The sequence below is a fragment of the Varroa jacobsoni genome, unplaced genomic scaffold, assembly GCF_002532875.2.
Source record: "Varroa jacobsoni isolate VJ856 unplaced genomic scaffold, vjacob_1.0 scaffold_1397, whole genome shotgun sequence".
In the NCBI taxonomy this organism is placed as follows: Eukaryota; Metazoa; Arthropoda; class Arachnida; order Mesostigmata; family Varroidae; genus Varroa; species Varroa jacobsoni.
This window is the reverse complement of record NW_019214299.1, coordinates 86,435-113,231: the sequence shown is the minus strand read 5'-3', so window position 1 is coordinate 113,231 and position 26,797 is coordinate 86,435. Positions and strand designations below refer to the sequence as shown.

General features: G+C 42.3%; 3 protein-coding genes and 1 long non-coding RNA gene across 6 annotated transcripts in view; 2 read left to right on the top strand and 2 right to left on the bottom strand.

Annotated features, from left to right (window-relative positions):
• LOC111269543 (protein DOP1A) overlaps positions 1 to 14,232 on the bottom strand; it is a 68,949-nt gene extending 54,717 nt beyond the window's left edge. Inside the window, exon 1 of the mRNA XM_022849208.2 lies at positions 13,169 to 14,232. Within this exon, the coding sequence (XP_022704943.1) occupies positions 13,169 to 13,578 (410 nt within the window). The 5' untranslated portion in view covers positions 13,579 to 14,232. The remainder of the gene's footprint in view (positions 1 to 13,168) is intronic.
• LOC111269550 (uncharacterized) lies at positions 165 to 3,100 on the bottom strand. 2 transcript variants are annotated; one of them, XR_002685828.2, is made up of 3 exons: positions 2,817 to 3,100; positions 1,575 to 2,104; positions 165 to 1,259 (listed from the first exon to the last, which is right to left on the bottom strand). It is a non-coding gene; the product is annotated as an uncharacterized LOC111269550 (long non-coding RNA). The 2 variants fall into 2 exon arrangements; XR_002685827.2 differs by having other exon boundaries at positions 165 to 2,104.
• LOC111269547 (procathepsin L) lies at positions 3,215 to 20,093 on the top strand. 2 transcript variants are annotated; one of them, XM_086972141.1, is made up of 4 exons: positions 3,215 to 3,344; positions 7,680 to 7,778; positions 8,035 to 8,187; positions 18,900 to 20,093. In XM_086972141.1, exons 2-4 carry the CDS (start codon positions 7,680 to 7,682, stop codon positions 19,650 to 19,652), a joined length of 1,005 nt encoding a protein of 334 aa, XP_086828267.1. In that variant the 5' UTR covers positions 3,215 to 3,344; the 3' UTR covers positions 19,653 to 20,093. The 2 variants fall into 2 exon arrangements, with proteins under 2 accessions (XP_086828267.1, XP_022704954.1); XM_022849219.2 differs by lacking the exon at positions 3,215 to 3,344 and adding an exon at positions 7,268 to 7,410.
• A 142-nt stretch (positions 20,094 to 20,235) lies between these two features.
• On the top strand, positions 20,236 to 26,467 carry LOC111269544 (xaa-Pro aminopeptidase 3). The gene is made up of 7 exons (XM_022849211.2): positions 20,236 to 21,290; positions 21,906 to 22,272; positions 22,796 to 23,087; positions 23,313 to 23,483; positions 23,781 to 23,943; positions 24,633 to 24,814; positions 25,249 to 26,467. The coding sequence occupies exons 1-7, from the start codon at positions 21,260 to 21,262 to the stop codon at positions 25,687 to 25,689; spliced, it is 1,647 nt and encodes a 548-aa protein (XP_022704946.1). The 5' UTR covers positions 20,236 to 21,259; the 3' UTR covers positions 25,690 to 26,467.
• The last annotated feature ends 330 nt before the right edge of the window (positions 26,468 to 26,797 follow it).

The following is a 26,797-nucleotide window of genomic DNA, read 5'->3' as shown; positions in this document are numbered from 1 at the left end:
AGCACTTCGTCAAGGCTACTATCGATATCATCGACACACTCTTTCAACATTGTCAGAAGGACACCCGTTTGGAGACTTCGTAGGTTCATGAGGCCAAGTTTGCGCACCTTAAAGCTGCCATGGCAGTGGCCAGTCAAACTCTAATATTAAAGTTGTAGGACATCTCAGGCCAACGGTTGGCTTGGGAATATTTACTTTATTTCTCACGATTCACACTTAAGCCGGTCGATTATTGAGCTTCCTTGATAGCTTGCTCAAATATTCGGAATATAAACTGACCAGATTAAACTCAATATGATGCATAAGGGATTGCTCACATAATGTTTCCGTATACAACGCGTTTGAAATGTAAATACCTCTTCCTATTTTTTTCGTTCGTTAAATAAAATATCGATGTTTTACTCAAAAGAGCATTTGCGCTGAACAGCAATTTCGATGGTTTTATCATGACTATCTTTTAGATATATAATACAATAAAAAAATTCTTGTACAAAATAAAAAATTTCGCAAATTAGTTACAGTACATTTAATCTTCTCTAATAGCTGTGCCTTAATTTTTTCATTCGGATCCTTGTTATTATAGTAGAACCCCAGCTTAGATGTGCAATACGTGTGGATGTTAAACAATTACTCAGTGAAAGCTAAACCCCTGAGAACTTTCTATTGCCAATACACCTTCCTAGCTTCTCTGTCGATATCAAGGCAGGAGACAAAGGCAGGCAAAAATAACCCTACACCGCTAAAACTGACTAGTTCGAACGTAAAAACGTTCGACCTCGGACTCCCTCTAACACGTGAAAGCGCCAACTTGTAACTCCAGCTGTTGCCGTTTTGTGTGAATCGTACGGTATTCGTTCGACGGTAGACAAAAGGTGTAATCTCTAGCAGATTGAAGGTTTCCTGGTTTGACCACGCTGACTGTGCACCACAGCCGACCGCTATCGAATTCTGCGTCTACACAATCGATCCTAGGAGATGACACATTATAGTAACATGGAAGTAGTCATGGATATGCTGTTAAGATAATACTATTTTAGATGAATCTATTCAACTCAGCATTGTACGTATACAAGAGTGTGTGCAATGGTTCGAAATTGTTCAGCAACTGTGTGTATTGTAATTACTGGTGAATCCTTGCTGGCGCTGAAGGATACTGGTAAATCGATAGCGAGCTGAGTGGTAAATGCAGCACGAACGCATCTGTCAGCCTGTGCTTGCCCGACTTTTTAAGGGATGCGTCCATACGGTGTTACTCATTACTGCAAATAATCGCTTAATTTAAAAAGCCTTCATTGAAAATTTTCCCCTGTTCATTTCATCAGTCTACAGAGCTGTTGTACAACGTTCATTACGATAAAACAACCATTTCGAAGTACATGATGTTCAAGCTACCAGTAGCTAGTTTCGCACCGTCTCTCTTATGCGGAACGCAATAAAATGCTCGATACGCAATAAAAGTATTTCAGATTTTTAAACAGACCAATATTGAAAACTTTTACCTTAGAGAATATTTGAAAATCAATTTAACTACAGACTACTCTTGCATGTGGCCGTTTTCTTTCAAGGACACTTACATCACCGATTATCGGGTTGTGAACGACCGAAACGCCAGTGCTGCTTTGTGCTACGTAATAGATTTGAGCCTGAAGCACCGACGATACGGCCTATGGACGCACAAATGGCAATCAGAACGATGAATCGTTTAATTTATTTATCCCTAACAAATTTATTACTAGTTAGCGCAGTAATTAACCTACTTCTAGAACTTATCATTCATCTACTGATCGTCTTGGGGCAAATTAAATTTTTATCTCGTAAAGTATTAGATTTCAAGCGAATTCAACTGTGTTTTTTTTTAAATAAATTTCATCAATTGAAAATCATTAGAAAATTCGTCACGACAAACTGGGAGACTACGTAGATCATACGTGGATGTCCATCACCAGTCCTCATTGGACGCGATAGTTTCAGCGAAGAACGTTGCCACATATACTCGTCGTTGAGCAGTATAAAATGCAGTGGTTTTCTTCGGGACCTCTGTTCTTAGGTTTTAGGGTCGGAGACTGCTTAATACCATTTACGCAGCCTGTTGTATATACCGTCGCTATAACAGAAAGATTATTAGAAATGGTCAATTTTGCAGCTAAAGGCGCCTTTCTTGAACGGCGTCACATAAAAAAAGAACAGCGAAGTTATAGCGCGCTCTGCTGTGTGTTTTATCTATTTATTAACATTCCCATTCCTATTTTTAAAATGCTTATGTACAAGGTATCTGATAACCACGAAAATAAACAAATAATAGTCGTACGTTCATATAGAACATCCATACCGTAATAACGCCATACTTCATTGACGCATGTAGGTACCAATTACCTACTTAAATAATCTCCCTTATAAAAATTAATGGTATCTCTATCCTAGAATATTTGCCCAGACATAGACCGCGAAACTGGGTTACTCGTGTTGAAATAAATAGCCAGAGTAAAGGTATAACGATGTCCTCAATACACTATAGAAAGCCATAGCTTCATCATAACAAATTTAAACATATATTGGTAATGTTGCCTCTCGATATCTGATCTCGCATATCAACCACCATATCGAAAGATGTCGAATAGCGACTCAACTATTATCACAGTTTATCCACAACACATAGGGCCACTTTCGAAGGACTGACTATTCCCTACCATTTTCCGGCCATTCGAAACCAAATACGAATTCGCTAAGATTTTTTTCGCGTCGTCAGCTGTCTGTCGGCGCGCCCAAAACTATTCTTTCTTCACTGTCTACTGGTTTCTTATCTGTAGAAAACATACCGTCATGGGGTGGAGAGTGGGAGTAAAAGGAAGAGATATCCAAAAACCGTTTCACGGTACCCGACGTGCGCAGTCCACAGTATCTACTGTTGGCAAGAAACCCCTGGTTCAACGGCATTGAACCTAACGAACATCATTGAAGTAACCGAACTAATTGTGGCAGGCGTCCACAAGAGAACTAAAGAAAGAGTGGTACGACTTGTGGTACCTGCAAAGAACTCAAATGGAGAGCGGCCACAGCCAGGCGGAGCACCGGGGACTATAGAGAGCTAGGTCTGCGATTAGCCCTTCCCAGCGCGATGGAGGGTTCCTGCGATCGCAGTACAGATAGATGAACTCACTCAAGAAGGCTGGGAGCACTATGAGAAAGAAGCCACATAGACGCTACTTACAGCAATAGCGGACCAGGATTATCACACGGCCGTGGAACGATCCCTCGCCCACAAACACACACAGCGCAGGTATTCATACACGCAAAGTCTCAACCGACCGGCGTCGAGGGACACCATTTTGCGTCTATTTGCCGAGGTGAGTGGATCGAGAAGGGCAGCCGTGTTCATATAGAGACATGTTCTGACAGCGTAGACAATAGGTACTATGCATGCAATTTTTAGCGTAAAAAATTCATAGCAATAGTGGAGCTTATTTAATACTAGCTCGATAGAGATGGACAATGTGGCTGGCTCCTTATGAGAAACGCCCATAAAAAAAAGCATTTGAAAAGCATTGTGCTGAGTCTTCAACTTGCTGAAACCGCACAGACTGATAGAGCTTTATTGTCCTACTCGTCTGCTGATGGTGCTAAACTAGTGACCATCTGGCTACCGGACCGTTTAATTGACATCTGCCGGTTTTGACGAATCAGAAAGCTTACGATACAACTTTGGATCCACGTTGTAAATAACATAGATTACATGAACATTTTTTGAATGCACCCTAAAACCGATCCTACTATGCGATAAAGATCACAGTAATCTCAAAGGTGTAGTATGATATTTGGAAGTAATTTCCATGCTTAAGTTACAAAACCTCCAAGCCGAAGAGTATATGTATACATTTAGGAAGTTATCGGTTCTGAAAAGTGCGTTGTAAAGCTGGCAATTCACCCAGGACGGCAAAGCAATCTACTGCATACGCCAAAGAAATGGGTACCAGCTCACCCTGTGCGCACAGTATATACAGAGCGCTAGAGTTGTTGTTCGGTGTGATCGTCTTTTTGGTGAAGCTCGTCCAGTTTTTATAAGACAAAACTGTTTGTCCTTTGAATACAAGTCGAAGACAAAACGAATGAGAAAGCGCATATTGTCGCGCCGTAGCTGATGCGTATTAACAAAGTACGCCTGGCGAATCCATGACATTGTGTCGATTTTCGCTTAATAACTAGAAAAGGATTCTAATGTTTATACTAGATAGTGTTAGTACGGCGGATCCGATATGGTTTCAGTACCTAAACATCATGCTTTATTATCTCTGCTTTGCGGCTTTAAGATCTTAATCATTCTGCTCGGGCCAAGTAAAACTCCCTTGCTATTGCCTGTAGACAATCCGACGATACGTACACACGACCATGTAATATAGTTGTATGTTTTTTGGGCATTTTGACGACGGGCTTAAAACGACTGTGACATTTTGCAGTACTCTGGCTACTGGTTACAGAAACATACGGCTCAATCCTTCTATTACGTCCGCCTATGTTAGCTAATGACGGATAAGCGAATAGCCTGTCAATAGAATCTTTATATAGGACATAACCAGTTATTAGCAGATCGATTATTTCTGCAAAATCTTCTTACTCAGGATACGATCATTTGGGCAAACTGCTCTACGAGACCTTTCGCTGTATGCGTATATCGGATCGTTGTAAGAAGTACGCTGATAAAGAACAGCCAACAGAAGCAAAGATCAAAAAAAGCGCTTTCTTTTTGGCTTGAAACGTGCTACTTTCCAATGCTTGTTAATTTAGATATTTATTTACAGGTTACCAAAGTATAAGTATTTCCTAAGAAACGATCAGCTATTAATATTACTCACACTTTGACTGAGACACGCCCATGTTGCTTGCCCACTTACCGTTCTGTCTGATATAACTTCCCCTCTTTGAACAGAGGTGTTGGGAACGTGTGTTTGTTTATCGGGCTATTGTCAGATCTCGCTAAGTGACCGTCAACAAACATCAACATCATCTCTTTCTCTTTAACTATCATACGAAATATACTGAGCGCAGTGCTGACTCATCGGTCGATTCTTTCTCGTAGCGTTCACTGGCGGCCGATACGCGTACCGTGAATCGTCGTAAGTGAATGAAAAGAACGCGCCAAATCCTTGTACGCGCCATATGTCATTGTCTGTACACGAAACTATGGCATCTACGACGGCCTGCGACAACTGAAACACTTGCTGAGACGCCCAAACAGGTTCAAAACCATATACGAAATCCCACGGCGTTAACATAACCATATTTTTAATATTGTTAAACACACGATATAATTTGCCTGTTGTATGGTGTATCTGGGATCCCAGCCATCTAACTCGGGCTTGATTGGCTTTCCGCATACTAAATAGGAGGCTCTAATAACCTGTATCGTTGTTGTTATCATAGAGCCAGCCGTTTATGGCGGTCGATATGATGGCTAGATCAAAGAGATATTCCCTTCAAGCTTGACCTTTCATCAACAATATCATGCAGGCAGTATTGTGAAGCTTGAATTACTCTCGTGTAGGTCTCTGCTTCATGAGTAAAGACTATGAATTTAATAGCTGACGCTGGCCGTTCATAATTCTGCCGAGCCAAATACATTCAACTCTCGTTCAGCGACTTGTTGATGTAACCCTTCAAAGGCTAAAGGAGGTCGGTTCGGCCGAAAATTAAGGTGCGGCGCACCCCACAGGAGGCGCCTCATGCATGGCTCTGCTTTGTCCGTTCAGTCCGTGTCACGTCTGCATACATCTGTCCTTAGTTGACGCATCTTATCCACGCCAAAAGAGTCACAACAAGAAAAACAAGCATGCATCATCGTATTTGTTTTCTGTCGCGGGTTCTTTTCATGCCAGCGTTTGTGTGTTAATATCATAGTACATGCACTCCCCAGAATTCGTTACCGTCCTGTAATAGGTCCCCATTCCTCCACACAAGAGATCCAACTGGCCGAAGCCTCATCACCACAGGGTGGCTTGTTTAGCTCATATTCGCGTCTCTGACACAGACGAGTTCGGCGGAATAGCGCATATAGCTGATGAGACAGATGTCCTCTGATTTCTATCGAAAAAAACAGCCTTCGAAACTTCGCATGTGCACGCTATAGTCCGGAGGCCTTTGGTTGCTAGTGTAGTTGCTGTTAACGCTTGTCTAAATTGGGTTCAAAATGTCTGGCATCCGTCATAACAGCGGGTGGACACCCATTATTAATGCCGCACCTACTGGCAGCATTTCTTCGTGTACTGAGTGCTAGCTGGGTACCACAAATCCTTTATTGGCAACGACGTAGTTGGCATCGATGAAGCTTCATAACGTTATGACGCAAAACACTTAGCAAATCTAATCATTTAGTAAAAATCATAGTATCTACTTGTTTCTCGATAGCTGGACTCATGTGAAAGGGTTCTTGTAAAGCTATATATATATATATATATATATATATATATAGATATATATATATTGGTAAAGTAAACGCGTGTCGATTTTTAATAAGAAATTAAAAAAAAAATAGTAATAATACCCGTTTACAAGTATAGATAATAAATACATTTTACAGATATTGGCGACTATTTGCAGTTAAAATTTCTCGTAGTAAAGAGCGATTAAGTAATTCGATAAATCCAGTGGTAAATAGCCGTCATTTCTAGTTCTTACTACTAAGAGTAGACCTTATTTTGGGCCTTATATTTCTCACGAACACATATGAGTATGTTTGTTTGATCGTGTGGCCTTTAGGCGCCGTTACAGCCCAAAAACCATACTCTAGAACGCACATGTCGTGACGGCTTGCGCAAGAGAGGCGTTTACGAACCAGCTCTCGAAAGTGGCACCACAAATAGACAACGAGTAAAAAAGTAGATTACTACAATTTGTCGTGCGTTCCTTGACTTGACAGATAACGTAGAAGATTTTGTTGTGATATACCGCTCAAAACACAAAAAAATTATGCTGCTTCGTACCATATCATCAATTTTTAACTACATAGGCCTGCTCTCAAAGGACCATCCAATACAGACGAGAAAGGGCTTGGGCGCGACAACGAGACACGTTCGCGCGTGTCGAAGGCCCGGCAGTGTTTTACGCTAAACAGAGAACTACGCATATCGAATCGTGAACAGAGATGAAAAAACGAGAGCATGCATCTCGCAACACAACCGACACACTCCCGTGGATTTCGAGCACGTCATTTGATGCGTGATGCCACCAGCTGTGTTAACACATAACTTGTTGAGCGAAATACTTTCGTCACTTCTTGAATATCATACTTCTACTCTTACTATAGTTTGTGGATGATGTGTTAGACGCCGGTGTTCTATTGAATCTGTGGTAGATCGAACCAACTTAGATTAGATTACAGTACGCTTTGTGATCGAATTCTGGCGCCAAAAATAATTCGATGTAAGTGCGGCACTTTGACCTTTGAATGAAAATGATAGTGAATTTCGAAGAATTGTTAAAAACACGAAACTTATCCACGTTTAGACGTTACTAGCCATTCAGATTCGACTTGATCTTTATAGGACGTAGGATTATTCAAATGAGCGTCTTTCATTGACGACATTCAGCTTCGCGATTCATCGGTTGATCTTACATCATAGGTAGCTTTTGTGTTGTAGCGGACTACGTATTCCTGCTAACTCAGTTGATTGATTGTGTCCTGTTTCTAGATGCATTGGTTATGGTTTCTGTTCCTAAGCGCTGTTGGCGCAGCGGCCACGGCAGTAACCTTCGACGAGCTCCTCGATGCTGAATGGCAGCATTTTAAGGTAGGTTCTTCATTGGCCCTGTCGTTACATTCAAACCTATTTACATATATATCTATATACTGTGCTCTAAACGTTTTCTCTTTTCGTGCAGTGATATTAGTTTTCTTTCAGAACGTTGAACAGAAATATAGGGGAAGTCGTTTTGTTCGTGATTTTAGAAAATGAAGAAAGATTACGATAAAAAATTATTGTTCAATTCAATTTCATTGTTTGACTCAGAGTCCTATCTCTTGAATTATATTATTCCTATTTTCAGGCTCTCCATGCGAAGAAATACGACGACGCCGTAATGGATACATTCCGTAAAAAGATCTTTATGCAGAATTCGCACATGATCATCAAGCACAACATCCGTCACGCTAAAGGCGAAGTCTCGTACCGTCTCAGAATGAACCAATTTGGAGATATGGTATGTAAGTAAATAGTTAAATCATGGCTATGCTACGAGAGATACGCCAAAAACACCACACGTGTTCAGGGGGTCCGATTACGCATTTGCTACTTCAGAAAGACCTATTTTGCATTGACGGATAGGAACAAAGTACGCACATGCCTGTAGTTCTTAGACCCTCCTGGCTACGTGACCCAATGGTCACTTTATCGAAAAATGATTCTTGGTTAATTTGTTCAATTCGATTTTGTCACTATTTGTGCCACAAGCACTGCTTAGATCTCTGTACCTACTGATGAATTCATTTCATTAGGTGCGAACTGCTCAGACAGATGCTATTAGCTTCCGATCAGTCATAACGTTCTAGCGCACTGAATCCGACGTACGATTGTAGGGTTATTATTCGCTCAGAATCGTCGCGACCGGTACGCAGAAATTCGCTTGTAGCACGGGATTGCTTTCCTGTCCAGTGTTCCATCCCAATTCTATTTATTAGATATTGAGTGTTGACTACTTCGAATCTTTGAAATTAGCTGCGCACAGATGAATTATTTCGTTTGTCCTGCCATCAGGCCGTGACCGTGGGCTTCACTTTCCGGCGAAATTGATGTAGTAAGAAATAGCTTCTGTGAATAAGGGACTTGATTGAGGATCATTAAGCGAGTAAACAAACGTGGGCCTGTTGACGGTGTAGCTAGCCAGCGTAAAATTGCCCTAGGCAGTTCATTTCTTTATATGATACTCCCACAAATGTTGGGCATATTCTTTTCTTCATTTTAAATTAATGACAATAAAAGTCCTAATAGTTGTTATTTCGTTGCATCAGACAATTCAAACAAATCGTATTACGTTATAGAACGCAATCGTTTGTACGTCTTTTTCGTTTGGAGCTCGGTCATTATGAGATAGCTCAATTGAGTTAGACGTAATCCTTGAAACTGACCCTTAGGGACCGAACGATGCATTTCCCGATGACAAAAAATAGCTATTTCCTTTTTTGCGACCTTTACTTTGTCCTGGATCGTTGCCTGTAATTTTAGAAACTAGTTTCCCTTCACTAGATCCAGCATTTAGCCGTCCCAACGCGACATTTCGCACGTGATTTACTGTTCGATCCTAATTTCTGTTACTTCCATTGTAGTTCTATTTAAATTCAGCTTCTATGACGGGTCAGTGTGGTTATCATATGGGCAGTTGGTTGTATGCGGCAGGCCCACCCGATGGACGGCTAGTAACGTATATATACAATTTCATTCAAATTCCATAAGCTACGTGTCGGGGCTCACTTACTTTAGATGCAATCAGCACAATTTGACAACTCTTTCATTATGAGAAGATCTGTTATTATCTGATCGAGCTAGTGGAGATCAATGCGAAACCAAGTGTTTCCCAAGAATCTTCGTTCCATGCCAAATAGTACGAACGGCTAATCTTTGATAATAAACATTTTTTTAAATTTGTCAACTCCCTTCAATAATAAATTTTACAGAAAAAAAAAAATATACTTTTATTAGAGGTCGGCTAGGTCAGTATAACGGTTGCTTTTCTATGTCTCGTGCTAACTGTTGGTTAAAACTCAGTGTTTCCCGATGCATCGTCTATCATTAATTGACATTTCACTACGCTAAAAAGCAAGCGGTCTATGTTACTCACCGCAGCACGGGTGTCCTGTCTACGTACGAAAATGTTTTACCTAACGCATTGTACGCTGGGCAACAAGTCTCGTCTGATAACAGTAGATGTGGAATAATCCGCTTCAACGGCGGCCGCTGTGGAGCCGTTAGGATTGCACCTTCTATGATACGTGATGGACGATGCCTTGGCTTGCATCAGTCGTATTCGATCACGCTTACGGCTATTCGATCCGTATTCTAATTAATTGTTGTTGATTCAGAGCTAGTCATCATAAAGGCTTCCGTATTTTGATGCGCTGGTATATAATCGGGTCTTCTGCTGATATCAGATATTTCCGAAAGAGATATCTCTAGGATAGTATTGCTTGAGGATAAACGAATGAGTCCGGTGAGTTTTAGACAGTAAATGTTGATGTTGGTAGTCCATTAGAGTACCGGATTAATGGCTTTTTTTTCCCTCTGCGTTCACTCGTGATAATAAAAGCCGTAGATTTATAAAATACTAAGGGTATTTCATAGCATTTGCTCACGTCCAAGACGTGCGGTAGATGTGTTTACCTCTATAGTATTCTACTTCTAAGATTCACAGTAGGGTAGAATATGGTGGCCTCGTCGGTATTCACTGAGCGTGAGCTGGAAATGGACAATTCAGCCGGTACACAAATCTAACGTACTTTTACTCAAGAAATTTCGCTATAATAATGCCACGAGATAGTGTTATTTCGAGTGAGAACAAGCTGCGCTGTCGATGTATCGAGAGGAAACCAACTGACATGGAGGGCCTAAAGTACTTTCGAAAGGTATATATCAGCGTCGCGTCGACAACATAATTGTGCCGTTAACAACCGTATTGTTGGCGTCTCTATTAGGACACTTATGGTGGAGATAGCCATCTTTTTGCTTTAGCCTAAAACACTAAGAAGGCAAAATGGGCCCAATCAAGTTACTGAGCATTCTCAAACGATTTCTAGCAAATATTGTATCGAAGAATGCCTACATAACACTGCAATAAGATAGCTTCTGCTTTTCTACGACATAGTTGAGAGATAATGAATCATAACAAAAACCTGAGCCTGCGTCATGTTAAGGACTGATAAAGTTTGAGAAGGGTATTCTAACCACTGCGCGCCAGACAACTGATGTAACGGGTCTGTTTCAAAATTTCTTACAATGCAGCGATCTAAATCTAGTTTTGCCCATCCTTCCTAAAAAGAACATTACACATTCGCATCTGGTTCCCCTATTTTCTCATAGCCTGTCGCGTTTAACGCTCCAAAGTGCTGTCCGTGTCGATTTGGCCAGTTGGCCTGGTCATGGTAGTCCTGCTTCGACCTTGTTATTGCACTAGGCCTATAATCGTTCAAATATGGAGCAGCTGGAACACAAAATAATAAACTATTGAAGTAGTTTAGCGAATACTTAGGAACAGCATAACACCGAAATTTTGCTGACGCAGCGCCACTCGACATGGTACAAACAGCGATCTGATGATGGTCGGCTGGTTGTTTGCCCTACAGTAATAACTAACATAAGGCGACGGTCGAGTGCCTAGCAGAGATCCTGTTACAATATTACCAACTGCTTTGATTCTCTTGCATTTTTACCACAGACATCCAAAGCCAACGACTAAGTATACTGTTTTTCTCAATATAACAGTGATCGGCCACCATATCGACTGTGCATGAAAGAAAGTCAATAAAGAATCTTGTCGCAGAGGGCCGTAGTGTTCATAGCGTACCCGTTTCATACTCTCGTACAGTTACGTGCCTAAGCCTGGTTATGACCCTGGAAATGGGCGAACAAGATGTAGAGTGCCGTTGATACTACATATTGCGGTTCAAATTGGCAGCTAGAAAAGACGTTTATTTCTGAATCAAGCTGCCTAGTCAGGCTGGCAGATGGGCAGACAGATAGGGCAGGCCATCGCCATCACCAAAAGCTAGAAATGAAGCCGTGAAAACTGACTGTTACAGAGACTAAAACAGTCCGGAGAGGCAGTGCCGGCAGACATTCAAGGTCAATCACAATAGAACCACTAAGAGGAGCAACAGGATTGCCCATAGCTCAGATATGCCAATGCATATCTGAGCTATAGGCATCTGACACTAGGCCACCTTATTAGCGCCATTTCCATTTACATGGGTGGCATTCATACTTTTACAACTTGTACGGTTCTATGTATCGGGAATTATATGTGAAGATTTAGAGCGTAAGTACCATGATTGTCCAAACCAAAGACGCATACTACAACCGGATTAAACGATTTGACAGACTGCTGGCCTGGATGCTCGAAATAGCTTTCTGAGTATCGTTTAGCGTCGGCTGTTACAAGGTGAAAGATTCATTTAAATTTGAAGCCTTCTTCAGGACGCTTAACTCAGCCGATATTCTTTTGCATGATGAGCTTAGCAGCATATCGATTAGCCTGAACGGTCTTTTAAGATACGCAATCCGCATAGTTGGACATCTTCGATGTGTAGTGGCCTGCGCCTATTTTTCCCCGAACCCTTCAATTAGTTGTTTAGATTTTTATCTACTGTATGCTAATCTTGCAAGCTGTCTTGTGTCTATATGTTTGTGTGGACGAGCAATAACCGCCTGAATATCTCGATTCTTGTATTGAAGGTTTTTTTTTCTTTTTAGCTGCAAATGTATTACGAGTCCATCCCATAATTTATTCAGTTCCTGATTCATCTCTATTAGAAAATACAACAGTGCGCGCAACGAGCAGCGTTCGACGGATGTCAGATCCCTTCGTGGCTGTAAATTCACGCCTTTACGCTGATAAGTAGTCGGATCGGGCTGCAAATATATATTTGATTTACATATTTGTTGAAAGTATATATTTGTTAGTGCTGGCATCTGTAGCATGAACGGTAACCTGGCCTCAGACTTTACTTTTACATTCAAACATCAAATCGTCGACCAGTTCACTTGAAGCCAATATCCACTAGGGCGATAATATTATTCTTCATTCATGAATTAAAGGATAAATCTAGCTTCCAAATATCTTCAGTGATCAAAGTGATCACTTTGGCTAAACTACTTTCACTATGTATGCATTGTTGGAAAAAATGAATGACGCGTTGAAATGATCGCCTAACTATAAAATACGGATCTTGAGAGAAATAATCTACCTATGCATGCATCGCGGACTACCTTTAGCCTTCAGAAATGCACGAGACTGTACAAAGCGTACGCAATCCCTCGATCTTTCGTAGTAACGGTTTGCATTTCAATTTGAACCCCCTCTAGACCAAAGTAGACATCGAAGAGAGTTCCGACCTGTTAAATGTTATCTACTAAACACGACCGAATAAAAATTACACTAGTTCTAATCGGGATCAAGACTCGTATGTACTAACCGAAGTTTCCGCTTTTTACGGTGAACTTGTCCCACGCTTCCGTTGACGAGCCGGTCAAACACATCGTTACGCGCAGCCTCACTATCTGACAGACAATCGCGGAGGTTGTCGCTCGTGCAGCTTGGCTTATTGGTTGGACTTTCTTTACGATCTTTCTTGCCATGGCCGAAGTGGAATACGTCGGGGGATATACGTAACTTTTCAAATTTGAGCGCCGTCATCGGACTCAATCGGGACGCTGCCTTCTGGTCGTCAGGCACCGACAGATCACTCTTGGTCTCACCATCGCTTTCGGATCGGCGACTCCGGCTTCGGCGAAAATATCCTGTCATAGCCGAGCGAACGGAGCTCGTCGTTGAGCCTGATGCTGACGGCGTTGGAGTTGCTGCTCGATTGCTGAGGGACTCCATCTTCGAAACGCTGCTAGCCGTGTTCTGTTCTTACTTGGTGATTTTGAAAAGCAGCGGTCGCAAACAATGACGTGGCCACACCAGGCTTACTCGACACGTTCTTTCTGATAGTGAAGAATACCGATAAGTCAGGTCGTGTGGCTAATCGGAAGTGTCTGTCATCGAATTATTAACACACAAATAATTTAACACGAATTAAAATAATGAACGCCTTGCACGCATATCCCATGTTCAGGAAGTAGATTGTGAACCATCATAAGCGGACCTCAACCGTCATCGAACGCTTTGCGCCGCATTCGTACTAGGTCATATTGGAATTGATATTCTTCGATCGCAAACTTTAAACAGCACTTACAAAATGGCTGATAGTACGATATTTGTCACTGCACTATGATATTTTGCCAATCACCACCCTATAGCAGATATCGCATTGTCCGTGCATACAATCATTGTGCTGTGAATAGCAACTTTCATCAGCGACGACTAATATACGCTCCGTCGGCTCAATGTTAACTTCCTCACGGAGTGCCAGTATTGCTTGGCTGTCTACGTTAGCCCAATACGGCCACGGTGAAAGGGTCTACTTGTTTGGGTACTGAAGCAAAATGCGACGTACTGACTAAGCAGCTGACTCGTGCGTTGTCGCAAGAAATGACTAGGTCGCGTGTTGTTATCCTCTTTTGTACAGCTTTGACGCTGGCAACACTAGAGGCAGTGCGCGCGATTGCAGGATTGCTCCTGCCGTAATGGCGGCATTTACCATGATGAACAATGACAACGCAAACCGCTGTGGCCAGCGTTGCCTACTTGCAGTAGCAGGTAACTCCTGTCGCACTGCTGTCACGCTCACAGTGTGCAGTGGCACGACGCAGGCGATGCCGCCGCCGTCGTGAGCGTCTACTCTAATGGGACGCGGGCTCCTATGTGTAGGTCCGAAAAAGGAGTGCAACAGGAGCATGGAGACAAATGGACGTATTGTGGATACTGCACATTTTTGCAATGAGAACTTTTGGGGATGCTCACTGCGTCAGGTAAAGGCGCTTTCGCTGAATGGAGAACGTATTTGCAGCATTAGCTGCCGATTTCTACTTGAACTGAGTAGCGAAGATCGCTGCTGTTGTATTATATGACACGAAGCTGAGTAATCCAATAACGACCACTCAAAAACCGCTTGAAGGAGTTCAGACCTTGCTCACGTCAAACACTGGACACCGTCCGCTCTTCACTCGCGATTAGAACGTAGCGTTTCGTTGACAGACTATTAGCGGGCAACTTCTGAGCAAGGTTGTTTTCCTCTGCGCGATTTACCCACGTGCTGCCAATACCACAAGTGATATTCCCGTCCCACTATCAATAAGCAGTCGACCTTCCGAAACTAAACGCAGACCGATACGTTAGATGGATTCTGTGACACCACCACTGCTGTTGTTGCTTCGACTCGACTGTAACTTCTATTATTAGCGTCGTGTCGTCGTCGGTCGCGCTCGAAGATAAACTGATGGCCAGTCACGTTTGCTGGTTATGGCAACGGCGGCATTACAATCGACCACCACTGCCCTGCGACTCGCGAAACGCCATCACTGCCGTTGACGCCGCGTCCACCTAAACTCTCCATCGCTGCCTGCTTCTGTGTTGTATTTCATCTTTTTTCATTGCCTACCATGACCAGGAAGAGGTGCCGGCAAGAACTGGAGCGTTGCAATTCCTTTGGACGCGTGGGTCCAAAGGATCGAGCTGGTTCGTGGTTCGTCACCGCATCCTGCCAATACTAAATGTTGAACTGAGGCCGTTGTCTAATGTTGTCAACTGGCGTCTCGCGCGTTTTTGATGCGCGCGACCACACGCGGTTCCCGGCCCGAATGCAGCAAGGCGAAAAGACAGCAGAGACGCGTAACGACCTGCGCGGGCAGGCCAAATTGGTCACAACTCTGTTGTGTTCTACGGCGGAAAAATGGCCGTGTAGCAGCGTTCTACCACCATTTATGTGCTATATTCTATTGATGGGCTATGCTACCTTCGCCAGATGCAAGGGACGCCCTCAGCGACTGGTGCCACTGCAGCTGCGTCTGTTCCTATGGTTATCGCTGTTTTATTTGCCCAAGCAGTGATAGCAACAGTAGTGGCTTCTCGATTGTACCCGATCAAATGCGCGAGCTCGACCGCGTACGTCCGCTATTCTATAATACTAACAATATGATCTGATTTAGCTGACTCACTGGCTGGCCAACCTTTGCTGAAACTATCGCCGTCGTTGTCGACGCCGCGAGTATAAGCGGCGTTGGCAGTAGTGGTTGTCGATGACTACGTTCACGTTGTGGCCGTCCTCTTTCTCCTAACACATGCTTAGCTGCGTTTGCTTATTGCTACTGCGACAGGGACCGCGGCAGCAGCGACGTCCGGCGCCGTACCTAATCTGTGTGTATGTGTAAATCTGTCAATCGCTAGAGTGACTGGCGCCGTATAGGTCGGTATGTCTGTGAGCCCGCACGCCTGATCGTACGTATAGGTGAGATTACGATTATGCCTGTCGTCTACCTGAATCCCGGGGCACTCCATCGTAGATTGACGACTCCTACTATTCATTACTGTTGTTACGGCTACCAGTAGTAGTAGTAGTAAGAAGGACGGCCTGTGTGACAAGCGACACCAGCAGCAACAATACAGGTAGCAATGGTAAAATGGGGTGCAATGCTTCTCAATGTACCAGCCGACTAACCGGCGATAACTGGCGCCTAGGGCACGTTGTTTCTCAGGTTCTACCTGTCCATTGAAGAGCTCCATCGCAGTTACTGCACAGCGGCGTCAAACCACTATGGTAAAAGTTATGCCTGTTGCCTGATAGCTCTGCTTGACCTGTCTAACTATCGCTGCTGCTCGTAGTTAGAACTAGTTGAACTTCTATGCTGGGCCCTACGTACATGTACACACACGTATATACAGTAATAAGAACTTCATCTCCGACCAGATTCGTTGTTGTCGTATAGGTTCTCTACGTTCTACCTGCTGTCTTATCAATATCGGATACGGGGTGACTCTGGCAGTAGGCAGGCGGAACAACCGTCAGGATGGTAACGCGTCTTAATCAAGCAGGTAAAGAGGCAGTACAAAAAGAAAACTATAGACAGGCTGAAAAGACAGCTTTGTTTCACATGAGCTCGCTTATAACTATAGTGGCTGGTTGCTGTATTGAACCGTCTTGCAAAACAGGTTTACAGTGATTGATCTTCATAAATAAAAGCGTCAATTTAACATTAATGGATCGCCGAAGCTGCAAGAGATGAAATTCAATGGGATGATTATCGTAGCAGCAGTAGCATATGCTATCTGTCGTTCTCTAGACCGTCATCGGTGACATGACTCACCAGGAGCAGACCTGTCCAAGGCTTAGTCACAGACAGCGCAGATGATGTGAATGAGTTGAAGAGGAACGATCATCATATTTAGCCTTCGTCAGAGTCATCGATCAATCAAATTTGTGGCATATATATTAAACAGAGCTACAATAGAACGGATGAAGAAAGAATAAAAAATCAACGAGTATCGTCCGAAGATAATCCAATGGTTCAGAAAAACACTAAACGAAAAAATACATTTTTAGATTAAATGGTCAAATGCAAAGATGTCCCAAAAACGCCGCACATTGAGGTTGACTTTTCACCTCATCAAGTCAATTGATCATTAGAAGATTTTCTTGTTGGATCGCCCAGGCTTTATCAGGTCGGTTCATACCATGCAGGTGCGTGTAATCGAATGATTTCCTGGTGGGGACCGACGTTTCTTTGTCAGCTCAGCAGCATAATTTGCGATTCTTATTAACGGCATTACCATCTGACCACAGTGAGTGGATTGAGAGCCTTGTTTTTAGCAAAAAAAAAAAGAAGGAAAGACACAGATTCCATATTCTGTTCGGGTTTAGTCTCAGGTATAGGACGCATAGTCTTGATCAACAACGCGATCCGTGCATGACAGCTATACGATGCCCTGCAAAATTGTCGCTTTCTTTTACGCGATCGATGATCGCCAATTCTCATTAGTCACCATGTTGGAGCCCTCATCACAATTGCGTAGTTCTGTTTACGTAATATCTACCTAGCAGATATTATCGTGAAGTGGACTCAGTAGAACAGTGCCTGGAATAGACAACATTGGAAACGGACAATAGACGACAGATCGGGTAGGGTTATTTTATTTGTCGACGAATATATAGCCCATTCTAGGGCCCAGCTAACTCCACGGTTGACTGCGCGGCCATACCAATTACTCCGCCGTTCAAGCGTAGAATACAAATCAAACATGGAAACACACATACACACACATACACCCAAACAAACACAAACAGCATATTGTTTGTTGGTGTTTAGTGACACGCATCGAACAATGTTATGTTCCTCAGCTACACCGGTCAATCGACGAGCAAAAAGCGGTTCGTTCGAGGCCGCATGACACTACCTTTGATGCTACGGAAATCATTTCGGCAGGCGGTCGACGCTGATGGCTGCCATAACTGCCGTTCCTTTATAGTAGATGTAGGTAGTCGATAGTAAGATACAGGGAGGAGACAAATTTGCTTAGTTAAACGTGCCACACCAAGGCAGTGGATAGAAAGGTGTTTGTTCTTCTGCAAAAAATAGTCACGCGTCTTTAAGGAGCGCCTTCTAAATGACTTTTTGGAATAGCGCAGTATCCAGTCCATACATCCGAAACATAGTTCCTTAATCCCTGCACATGCATGCGACTGATAAGCATTTTTTTGAAACGGAAACTCTTCATATACGAATGCTAAGTATCAATGCTCCGTGAATGGCACATTTTTGTTGTGTTGCCCCCAAGTCGGTTGCCTACTTGCAAGATGGATAGATCAACCTCTATCTTTCTTGTTTGAATACAAACAACGCAATAAATTAGCGTCACGCGAAAAACAACGTCTACAAGACCGTCATGCGTATATCCGTACACTGCTATGAGGCGCTTGAGCAGTGCTGCATTTAGCCAACTGTTTCCATATCGAAGTTGAATAACGTAATCAAACAATGACTGCGTCTTTCTCATATCGATTTTATCGGATTATACTAGTGTTAGCGAAAATTCTCACGTGATCAGATCAATGTGGCTTGTCATATTGAGTACTGATTTTGTCCGTATAGATATAATGTAGTACATTGCGTAGATAAGGTAGGAAGATGGGGTCATGTATTGGGTCCTCCAGGGTTGAAGACATATGCAATATCTGTATAGGGTAACCACTTCGTTTTGACGCGCACGTGAGTGTCGTTTAGCATCTGTATACATAACTTAGTTTTTTCTTGTATCTTCTGCTCTAGCTCCACCATGAGTTCACGTCGAAGATGAACGGTTTGCTTCGGATAAATCGTACTCGCACAGGATCGGCATGGATCGAACCCGAATCTATCACTCTACCACGCAGCATCGATTGGCGGAAAAAGGGCGCCGTCACTCCGGTTAAAAACCAGGGTCACTGTGGCTCGTGCTGGGCGTTTTCAACTACCGGTGCCCTCGAAGGTCAAATTTTCCGTAAGACTCGCAAGCTTGTTTCCCTCTCAGAGCAGAACCTTATCGATTGCTCGTCTAAATATGGCAACCATGGTTGCAATGGCGGTCTCATAGATTTCGCATTCGAGTACATCAAGAGAAACAAAGGAATCGACACCGAGAAAGCCTATCCGTACGAAGGTAGGGATGGCCTACCTTGCCGCTACACAGTGGAAAGCCGAGGAGGTGAGGACACCGGCTTCGTCGACATCCCATCCGGAAGCGAAGCTGCCCTTACCAAGGCTCTCGCCACTGTTGGTCCTATCTCAGTAGCCATTGACGCATCACACGAAAGCTTCCAGTTCTACCATAACGGAATCTACAACCCGCCCGATTGTGACAACGAAAAACTTGACCACGGTGTCCTGGCCGTCGGCTATGGAACAACCGATGACGGCGACGACTACTACATCATTAAAAATTCGTGGGGAACGACCTGGGGTCAAGATGGCTACATCTTCATGGCAAGGAACGCGGAAAATGAGTGCGGCATTGCTACTCAGGCTTCGTACCCACTTGTCTGAGATGGCTTTGTATGATTTTCTATACGATAAAATAAAAGACAGCGGCAAGACGTCGATAAAAACAAAAAAAAAACTTCAAAAATAATTAAGCAAATTAAGAATGTTATGAAAAGAGCCTTTTTAATTGCATATGAGAGAATGACCAATAAATGAATGAAGTCAAGTATCTAAAAAATTAGGATAAAAAAATTAGAGCTGGAGATCAAAAAAATGACAGTTGTCCGTGGCAAAAAATTGATCGAAAAGATTGCGGTTCGTGTAGTGCGGTATTAATTCTAAAAAAAACAATGAAAACTAATCAGTCAATGAATAATTTTTAGAATTTTGGGATGACGGGTTACGGTAGATGTCATGATCAAAGTAATAGCAATGAAGTGCACTGAAGTGGATATATATATACATGAAAAAGGGTAATAAATGAAACTACTGTATTAGCATTCATAGTAATGGGATCATTTGCGATGCATGATAGCCTTGTTCGCTTGGGCTGTAGGGCGCAGGATTAACAGCCATATGACCAATATAGGTAAGCATTCAGTAGACCCCGTCTTGAGCAGATTTCCCAGCAACGCAGTTAGTAACAGGCTTCATCGTCCAATGCAACGCTGACGTTCGTGTCACTATGGCGACTGCTTCGATATGTTGCATAACAATACGAATAGTGGCACGCAAACCAGTTAAGTTGTAAGAAACCTTTTTAATTGAAGTCAGTTTAAAGCACTTTCATGTTTCTACCTACTCTTATAACCGCTCGAAACAGGGCCGATGCTTCAGGAACAAAGTTCATCATACCGATGTAGCATAAGGGGTTGCTGTTCGCTAATGAAACTTCGCATAGCCATAAATAAGATGATCAGAAACAAAGACGAAATAACAATGACAGGCTTACAGAAAAACCGTGGTCAACAAGTTACTCTGAACAAACGTCAACACGATATTGTGTACAAAGTAAAAAAATAAATTTGTCAATCAATACACCCATGGATACAAATTTTATAGATATAGAAAATAGGAAAAATTGTTACTTTATAGTAGTACCGCGTGGTCACGATAATCACGTCATGAATGATGTGCAATAACCCCCTGATACGTAAGCAAAACACTCCTCACATATAATTTCCGAGATGAAATAAGCTTGCAACCACGCACTTAAGGCCGAAGGCAAACTTCAGCAAACTCGCATCATTCTTCTACGTAACTTTACGCAAAATTTTCTAGGGGCATATAGAAGTAGATTAAATATACTTACTCAAAGCATGACCAACAATCTACAGGTAGCTAAACAAAAAAAGCGCTAGAAGCTAACTTGTCTTCGTAAAATTTATATTGGTAAAAGCGCCGAATGAAACCAGCGTAAGTCACGATTAGCTTGCACGCAATATATGCATAAAATAGCTAAAATTGAATAATAATTATCACATTATAAATTTCGATAAGAAACGACGGCTCGTCTGCTGCACTGTCGCGCCGACTTTTAGTTGCAGCAGATAAAATCATTGAGGGGGACAGTCATCAGTTGTGTTTACAACGACCGACCAGCCGCTAACCCAAAGGGAAATAACCATAACAGATGCGTTGGCTACGGCAAAAGCAGGACTTGTAGAGGAATGATAATGTTCAGAAGAGCTTTCCTCGCCCGTAAGTTCTAGTCGCCTTTGGCTTGCGGACGCTGTATACACGTGGGTGACAATAATCGAGGATCGCACCAAGTATTGAACATGATTAGTATCCAAATAGAAATTCTCGTCCTATGCAACAGACTAGAGAGTTCACGAAACAGGCTAATGCTTAGAAACGCGCGGTTCGGCAACATTAAAATGAATATCTGTTACAAAGGTTTAATAAAAATGTTAGAAGTGGATAGTAAATTAGAAGCCATGTAATCATATCTGATTAGGTGCATAAGCGTAGAATCTGCGACTCTTGTGACTACAGAGTTTCTGTTGTTTGATAGTACGTGTGGCTCAGGCATATGAGGATTAGATTTCGACAAATGACAAGGAAAAGATAACGCTTTGTCAGCACATCACTGTTATAAACAGGTGTTTGCTCTAACCTGTATTCAACTTAAGCAAATTTAAACTTCAACTAATGGCCAGTTCTTGTTGTTTTATCGTTTCTGCTGAAGTCTGAATGACAATACCATGCGCGCTAACAACAAGTTTTCTCTCATTTTGATTACGGACTTTTTCCATTCAACAAAAGCAAACCATCCTTCTCCTCTTATATGTCGACGATTTCCTTTGATTCCAGACCGAGGGGGCTTAGGAAGGTGCACCTTCTCCCACCAGGACTATTCTTTTCATATTTTCTCGTCATTTGCGATCGTCAAAAACCAACATAACAACAGTTACGCAGCGAACAATCGATCAAATTATTCACACAGCGCTTCGAAGGTGACGAAGAATTTGAAAACGGGGTTTTCCAATGTTTCGACATCGAAGAAGGCCTCAGATGAGTGTTCTGTTCCAGCATTAGGCGCTGATCAGCCGACGCCTCTACTTCGAAGGGGATGTGCGGTAACGCCTTTAGGTCAGCCGACGGCAGATACTCATCCCCATCTTGTAAAGGCCGGCCAATGTATTTCGGGATTCACCGCCGACGAATTGGCCGGCAGAAGGTAAAAGTTAGGACGAGCTCGAACGGCCGATGTCAGAGTTGTACACTTGAGGAAATGTTCGGTAGGGCAATTTTAACCAAACGATGAGGATTTTATTAATAGATAATTTGCATTTTTTATTTGAAGTTCAGTAATATACATGCTAATGTCTTACGGCGAAACTCAATGCTTGAAATATAGCAAATCTTGTTCCGTTATTCATTAGTAGCTTGTAAGCTGAATAACATTTAAAAACCGGCAAAATGCTTCACATGTACATATTATTGCTTCGTTGCTTCATGAAATTATCTTAGGTTCTCATCTTAGCTACTGATAAAATAACTGCGAGAGAAAGTTTGATGTCCGGTACCTTCGTTAAGCATTGCTCCAGGCGGCTGAACTCCATCCGCGTAAAACAGTGCTTTGACTTTAAACACGGAACGTGTATATACATTGCTTTACTTTAGCATTGCAGGAAGACGAGCATACGATGCGGTCCTATTCTCTAAACCACACTGACATGTCGGTTATCGATTTTCCACAGGGAGCGATTATTCGATTTACTGTGCTACACGATGCCGTCTCTAGATCGGCACATCGTTGTAATTCCGTCTGCCTCAAAAATCTACATGACAGAAAATATTCCGTACACGTTTCGACAGAACAGTAATTTCTACTATTTGTGCGGATTTATGGAACCTGATAGCGTTCTCGTAATACATGGCCGGCGGGGTGAAAGGCCAAAGAGTGTGCTGTTTGTCCCAAAGCACGACCCGCTTAACGAACTATGGGATGGACCACGCACGGGGCCTTCGGGAGCTAAACGATTGCTTGAGGTAACACGCGTCAAACTTCAAGTGCAGTAATTTACTCTATGACACAAAAGTCGATGATGTCACAATAAAGGTCTAACAGGAAAAGTAAAGCAGAGGCCGTAGTATGATGCATTATTTCGTAGCAATATAAAGATGTCGTACCGGGAGAACCATTTAGAACTTAACAAGTACAAGTATATACTTAAGTAAATGCTTTGTGTATATTTGTTCGTTTTGAAAACCCAGGTGGACGAGGCGTACACGACGGAAGAGGTGGAGCACTTTATCTCACGCTATCCGAAGGCCATGCAGTGGTCACAGCGAACAAACTTCAGAGCAGTCGATCATCTGCTAACGAAGTCCGAATCCATAGAACCGGTTATTCACAGACTTCGTCTTATCAAAAGCTCGGCTGAGGTGCACACAGTGATTTTTAGAATGTTTCCCGTTTGCGTATTGGCTCACTGAAATGTCTAATCTGTTGGTGCTCCTGAAAATGTTCACTCGAATTAATCTATGCTGCGCCTGATGGCTAGTGACCATCTATAATCTTCCTGTTGACTGCGTATAACGTCTTTGGCTAAGCAACATTGACCAGTAGATATTCCCTTAGAAAATTGTGTACGCATACGGTGATTGCGTGAATACTGAACTCTGTCCCTCTGTATAATGACGATTCCTATTCAAATCTCATCAGTGTCATCGCTGTTACAGGTGGAAGTGATGCAGAAAGCGGCCGATGTGACGTGCGAGAGTTTCATTGAAACAATACGTGCATCGTATCCGTTCGTTTTAGAAACCCAGCTAGGAGCTAAATTTGATTTCGAGAGCAGAATTCGGGGTTCTCAGAGGCCCGCATACCCCCCAGTTATCGCAGGTATCTAAAAATTATTTACGCTACTGTAGCATTTTCAAGCGTTTGAAGAACTAGTCATAAGCTGAACTTAACCGTAGTCTGGATTGCTTTTATTTTTTTGTCAAGTAAGATTGAATTTTGCGGTTTGAGTCACTACTGTTAAATGGCTACGATTATCATATAACAACTATTTACATTTTGATAACACCCCACAATATCTGTATTCTACAGGCCAAATAAGTAATACACGCATCCGATATAGCTTTCATTATAATACCTGGGCTGTTTTGCTTGTTTCCTACAGTCAACGACATATTATACAGTACAGAGTAATTGATGATGTGGTGTATATGTAACTGAACTCCTGGTACATATAAGTGCCCTTCTTCGAACTTTCTACTAGAATTAGCACCATTTTACTTGTTGTTATATAGAATGCCCAAACTGTTACAAAGTTTCAACCGTGCCTTTCTATTTACTCAAGACTTACGTAATCTATTGAAAAAATAATTTTATATTTAAGATTGGAACAGACCTATACGAGAACATATTGTTAGTAATTAAATCGGATATATTTTGTGTTTTTGTATATTTTAGTGTGACTGAAATCGTAAAAGCAGGATGGCAAATGCTATTCTGAATTTGGCACCCTTTTCGTGTCAAATTTTTCTGTTTTGATATTTTTGTTGTCGTCTATTTGCGGTGGTTAGGGGGGGATCGTGCTAACATAATCCACTACATAGCCAGTAACCAGATTGTAAGGGCTGACGAAATGGTTCTCATGGATGCGGGAGCCGAAGTGCATCTCTACGCCAGCGACGTAACTAGAACCTGGCCCGTGACAGGAAGATTCACGCGACCTCAACGAGAGGTGTACCAGCTACTTCAAGAGGTATAAGGACGCCTTGGTTTAATTGAATGCAATCATCGAGTCCCGTTGCAAAATAATAACGATGATAGCCAATGTCTAAAAGCTGTTCATTTAAGGAATGTTTTTAAGGCACCGATAGAACCCTCATTCGATAGAAATACAGCTAACAGAAGATACTAGGGGTTTACCTGATTAGCTTAAATAGGTAATGCGTTTTCGATTTGGTCTCACGACGCAATTTGGACGACGGCCATAAATAGAAACATTTAAAGGTAACGCCTCTATTGTCCCAAATGTTACATATTTGTAGAAATGCTACGCTAGTCTTGGCCTTCTGAAAACCTGCTTGTGAATGTATAGTAGTTAACAGTGTCACTTCGATTAACGCGTTCTTTTTTAAACTACTCCAGTGTATCTCTGTCTGTGTTTGCCCATTTCTTTACCTTCTCCGTCAGGTTCACGAAAAACTCATCTCAAATTTGTATCAGTGGGAGGTCTACACGCTTGATGACCTCTTTGAACAGATGTGCACGCAAATTGCAAGGGGTCTTCAAGATATGGGTATAGTGGAACCTCGCGCAAGCTCGGAAGTCGAGCTCGCGCGCATTGGATATCAATTCTGCCCTCATCACGTGTCCCACTATCTGGGCATGGACGTTCATGATACCCCTTCAATCTCCCGGAAGACGAAACTTTGTCCAGGAATGGTGGTAACGATTGAGCCTGGCATCTACATACCGCAGAATCGCTCGGACGTGCCCTTTCGATACCGCGGTATCGGGATTCGAATTGAGGATGACGTTCTTATTACAAAAGATGGTCCGAGAATTCTGAGCTATAAATGTCCACGAACACTGGACCAGATCGAAGCCCTTTTCAGCTATACTGAGAGCTGAAAAAGTTAAACCGATATGAAAATACCTGAACCGCAGTTTGCTTAATGACTGCAGAGTGATGAGATGCCTAGATAAAACTGTATCGCAATATTCCGAGAAGTGCTATTCTATACGAGTTGAACGGGTTATGGACTGGAGGATTGTTTTAAATTAAGCTCGAGCTCGAAAAGTGTTCTCTACATATCTGAATATGTTTGCTCTTTCTTTAAAGGCTTCGGTGTGGCCATTGGGTGGATTCACCCGCTAGCGTCGAATTATGCAGAGACAAATCGCTTACGAAAATAGTTTCTTTAAATGAGCACACGCCTAAATGCCTGAATGCTATGTTAAAAAAAAAACAAAGAAATTGAAGGCTACAAAAGCGTATCTACTCGTTCACATTACACGTTAATTAAAGCTCTACCGCCCTTTGCGGCAGGAGATCAGTTGCAGAGTGCCGTATATAGTTTAGGTGTAAGGACAGCGGCAATTTTTGGCATCTAATAACCCTGTTATAAGGTTTCTAAGAAATGCGTCATGTAGTTATATTTGAGCGAATTCTCTGCTGGATACTCAGCCAATTAGCTAAATAAATATAAATAGCTAAATTTACACACATGTAAATATATTGAGCGAGGTAAAGCTGCGTGCATGCATGAGTGTGCATCCCATAAGAAGTTAATATTCTGGAATGACCTTACATCAGCAGGTGTTAATTGCAGCGTAGTGTGCGCTCTAGGTGATATACCAAACTTGATATAAAAAGGCAATAAATTGTGTACATACGTGTGTTTATGAATGGAGAGTGTGCTTAATCCAGATTACGTTAATGTCTTAAAATATTTAGGAATAAAAAATATCTCCGTAGTGTTTGAAAGACGATATTCAGTCGCAAAAAAAAAACAGGCTACAACCGAAACATTTGGTAGTTGACATAATTATCTTTGAGCTAGCTCTCCTAGTAGGAGATTTCTAGGCAAGTTCTTTCTTCAACTTACATTTAAACAATTGTAATTAAATCAGATTTAAATAAACCGACGCATACAATTTAGTTGGTTTAGACTAGGAAGGCTTAGGAATACGTAAAGATTACAAATTGTGTGCCGATTTTTTTCATAGTAGCAGCAAC

What these genes read in the sequence shown, in the direction of transcription:
- LOC111269547 (XM_086972141.1), top strand. Translation starts at nt 7,680, where the DNA reads ATGCATTGGTTATGGTTTCTGTTCCTAAGCGCTGTTGGCGCAGCGGCC. An exon ending in CTGAATGGCAGCATTTTAAG is followed by an intron (nt 7,779 to 8,034) that starts GTAGGTTCTTCA and finishes TCCTATTTTCAG; the next exon opens with GCTCTCCATGCGAAGAAATA. An exon ending in TGAACCAATTTGGAGATATG is followed by an intron (nt 8,188 to 18,899) that starts GTATGTAAGTAA and finishes CTTCTGCTCTAG; the next exon opens with CTCCACCATGAGTTCACGTC.
- LOC111269544 (XM_022849211.2), top strand. Translation starts at nt 21,260, where the DNA reads ATGATAATGTTCAGAAGAGCTTTCCTCGCCC. An exon ending in GAGCTAAACGATTGCTTGAG is followed by an intron (nt 23,088 to 23,312) that starts GTAACACGCGTC and finishes TTGAAAACCCAG; the next exon opens with GTGGACGAGGCGTACACGAC. An exon ending in TGTACCAGCTACTTCAAGAG is followed by an intron (nt 24,815 to 25,248) that starts GTATAAGGACGC and finishes CTTCTCCGTCAG; the next exon opens with GTTCACGAAAAACTCATCTC.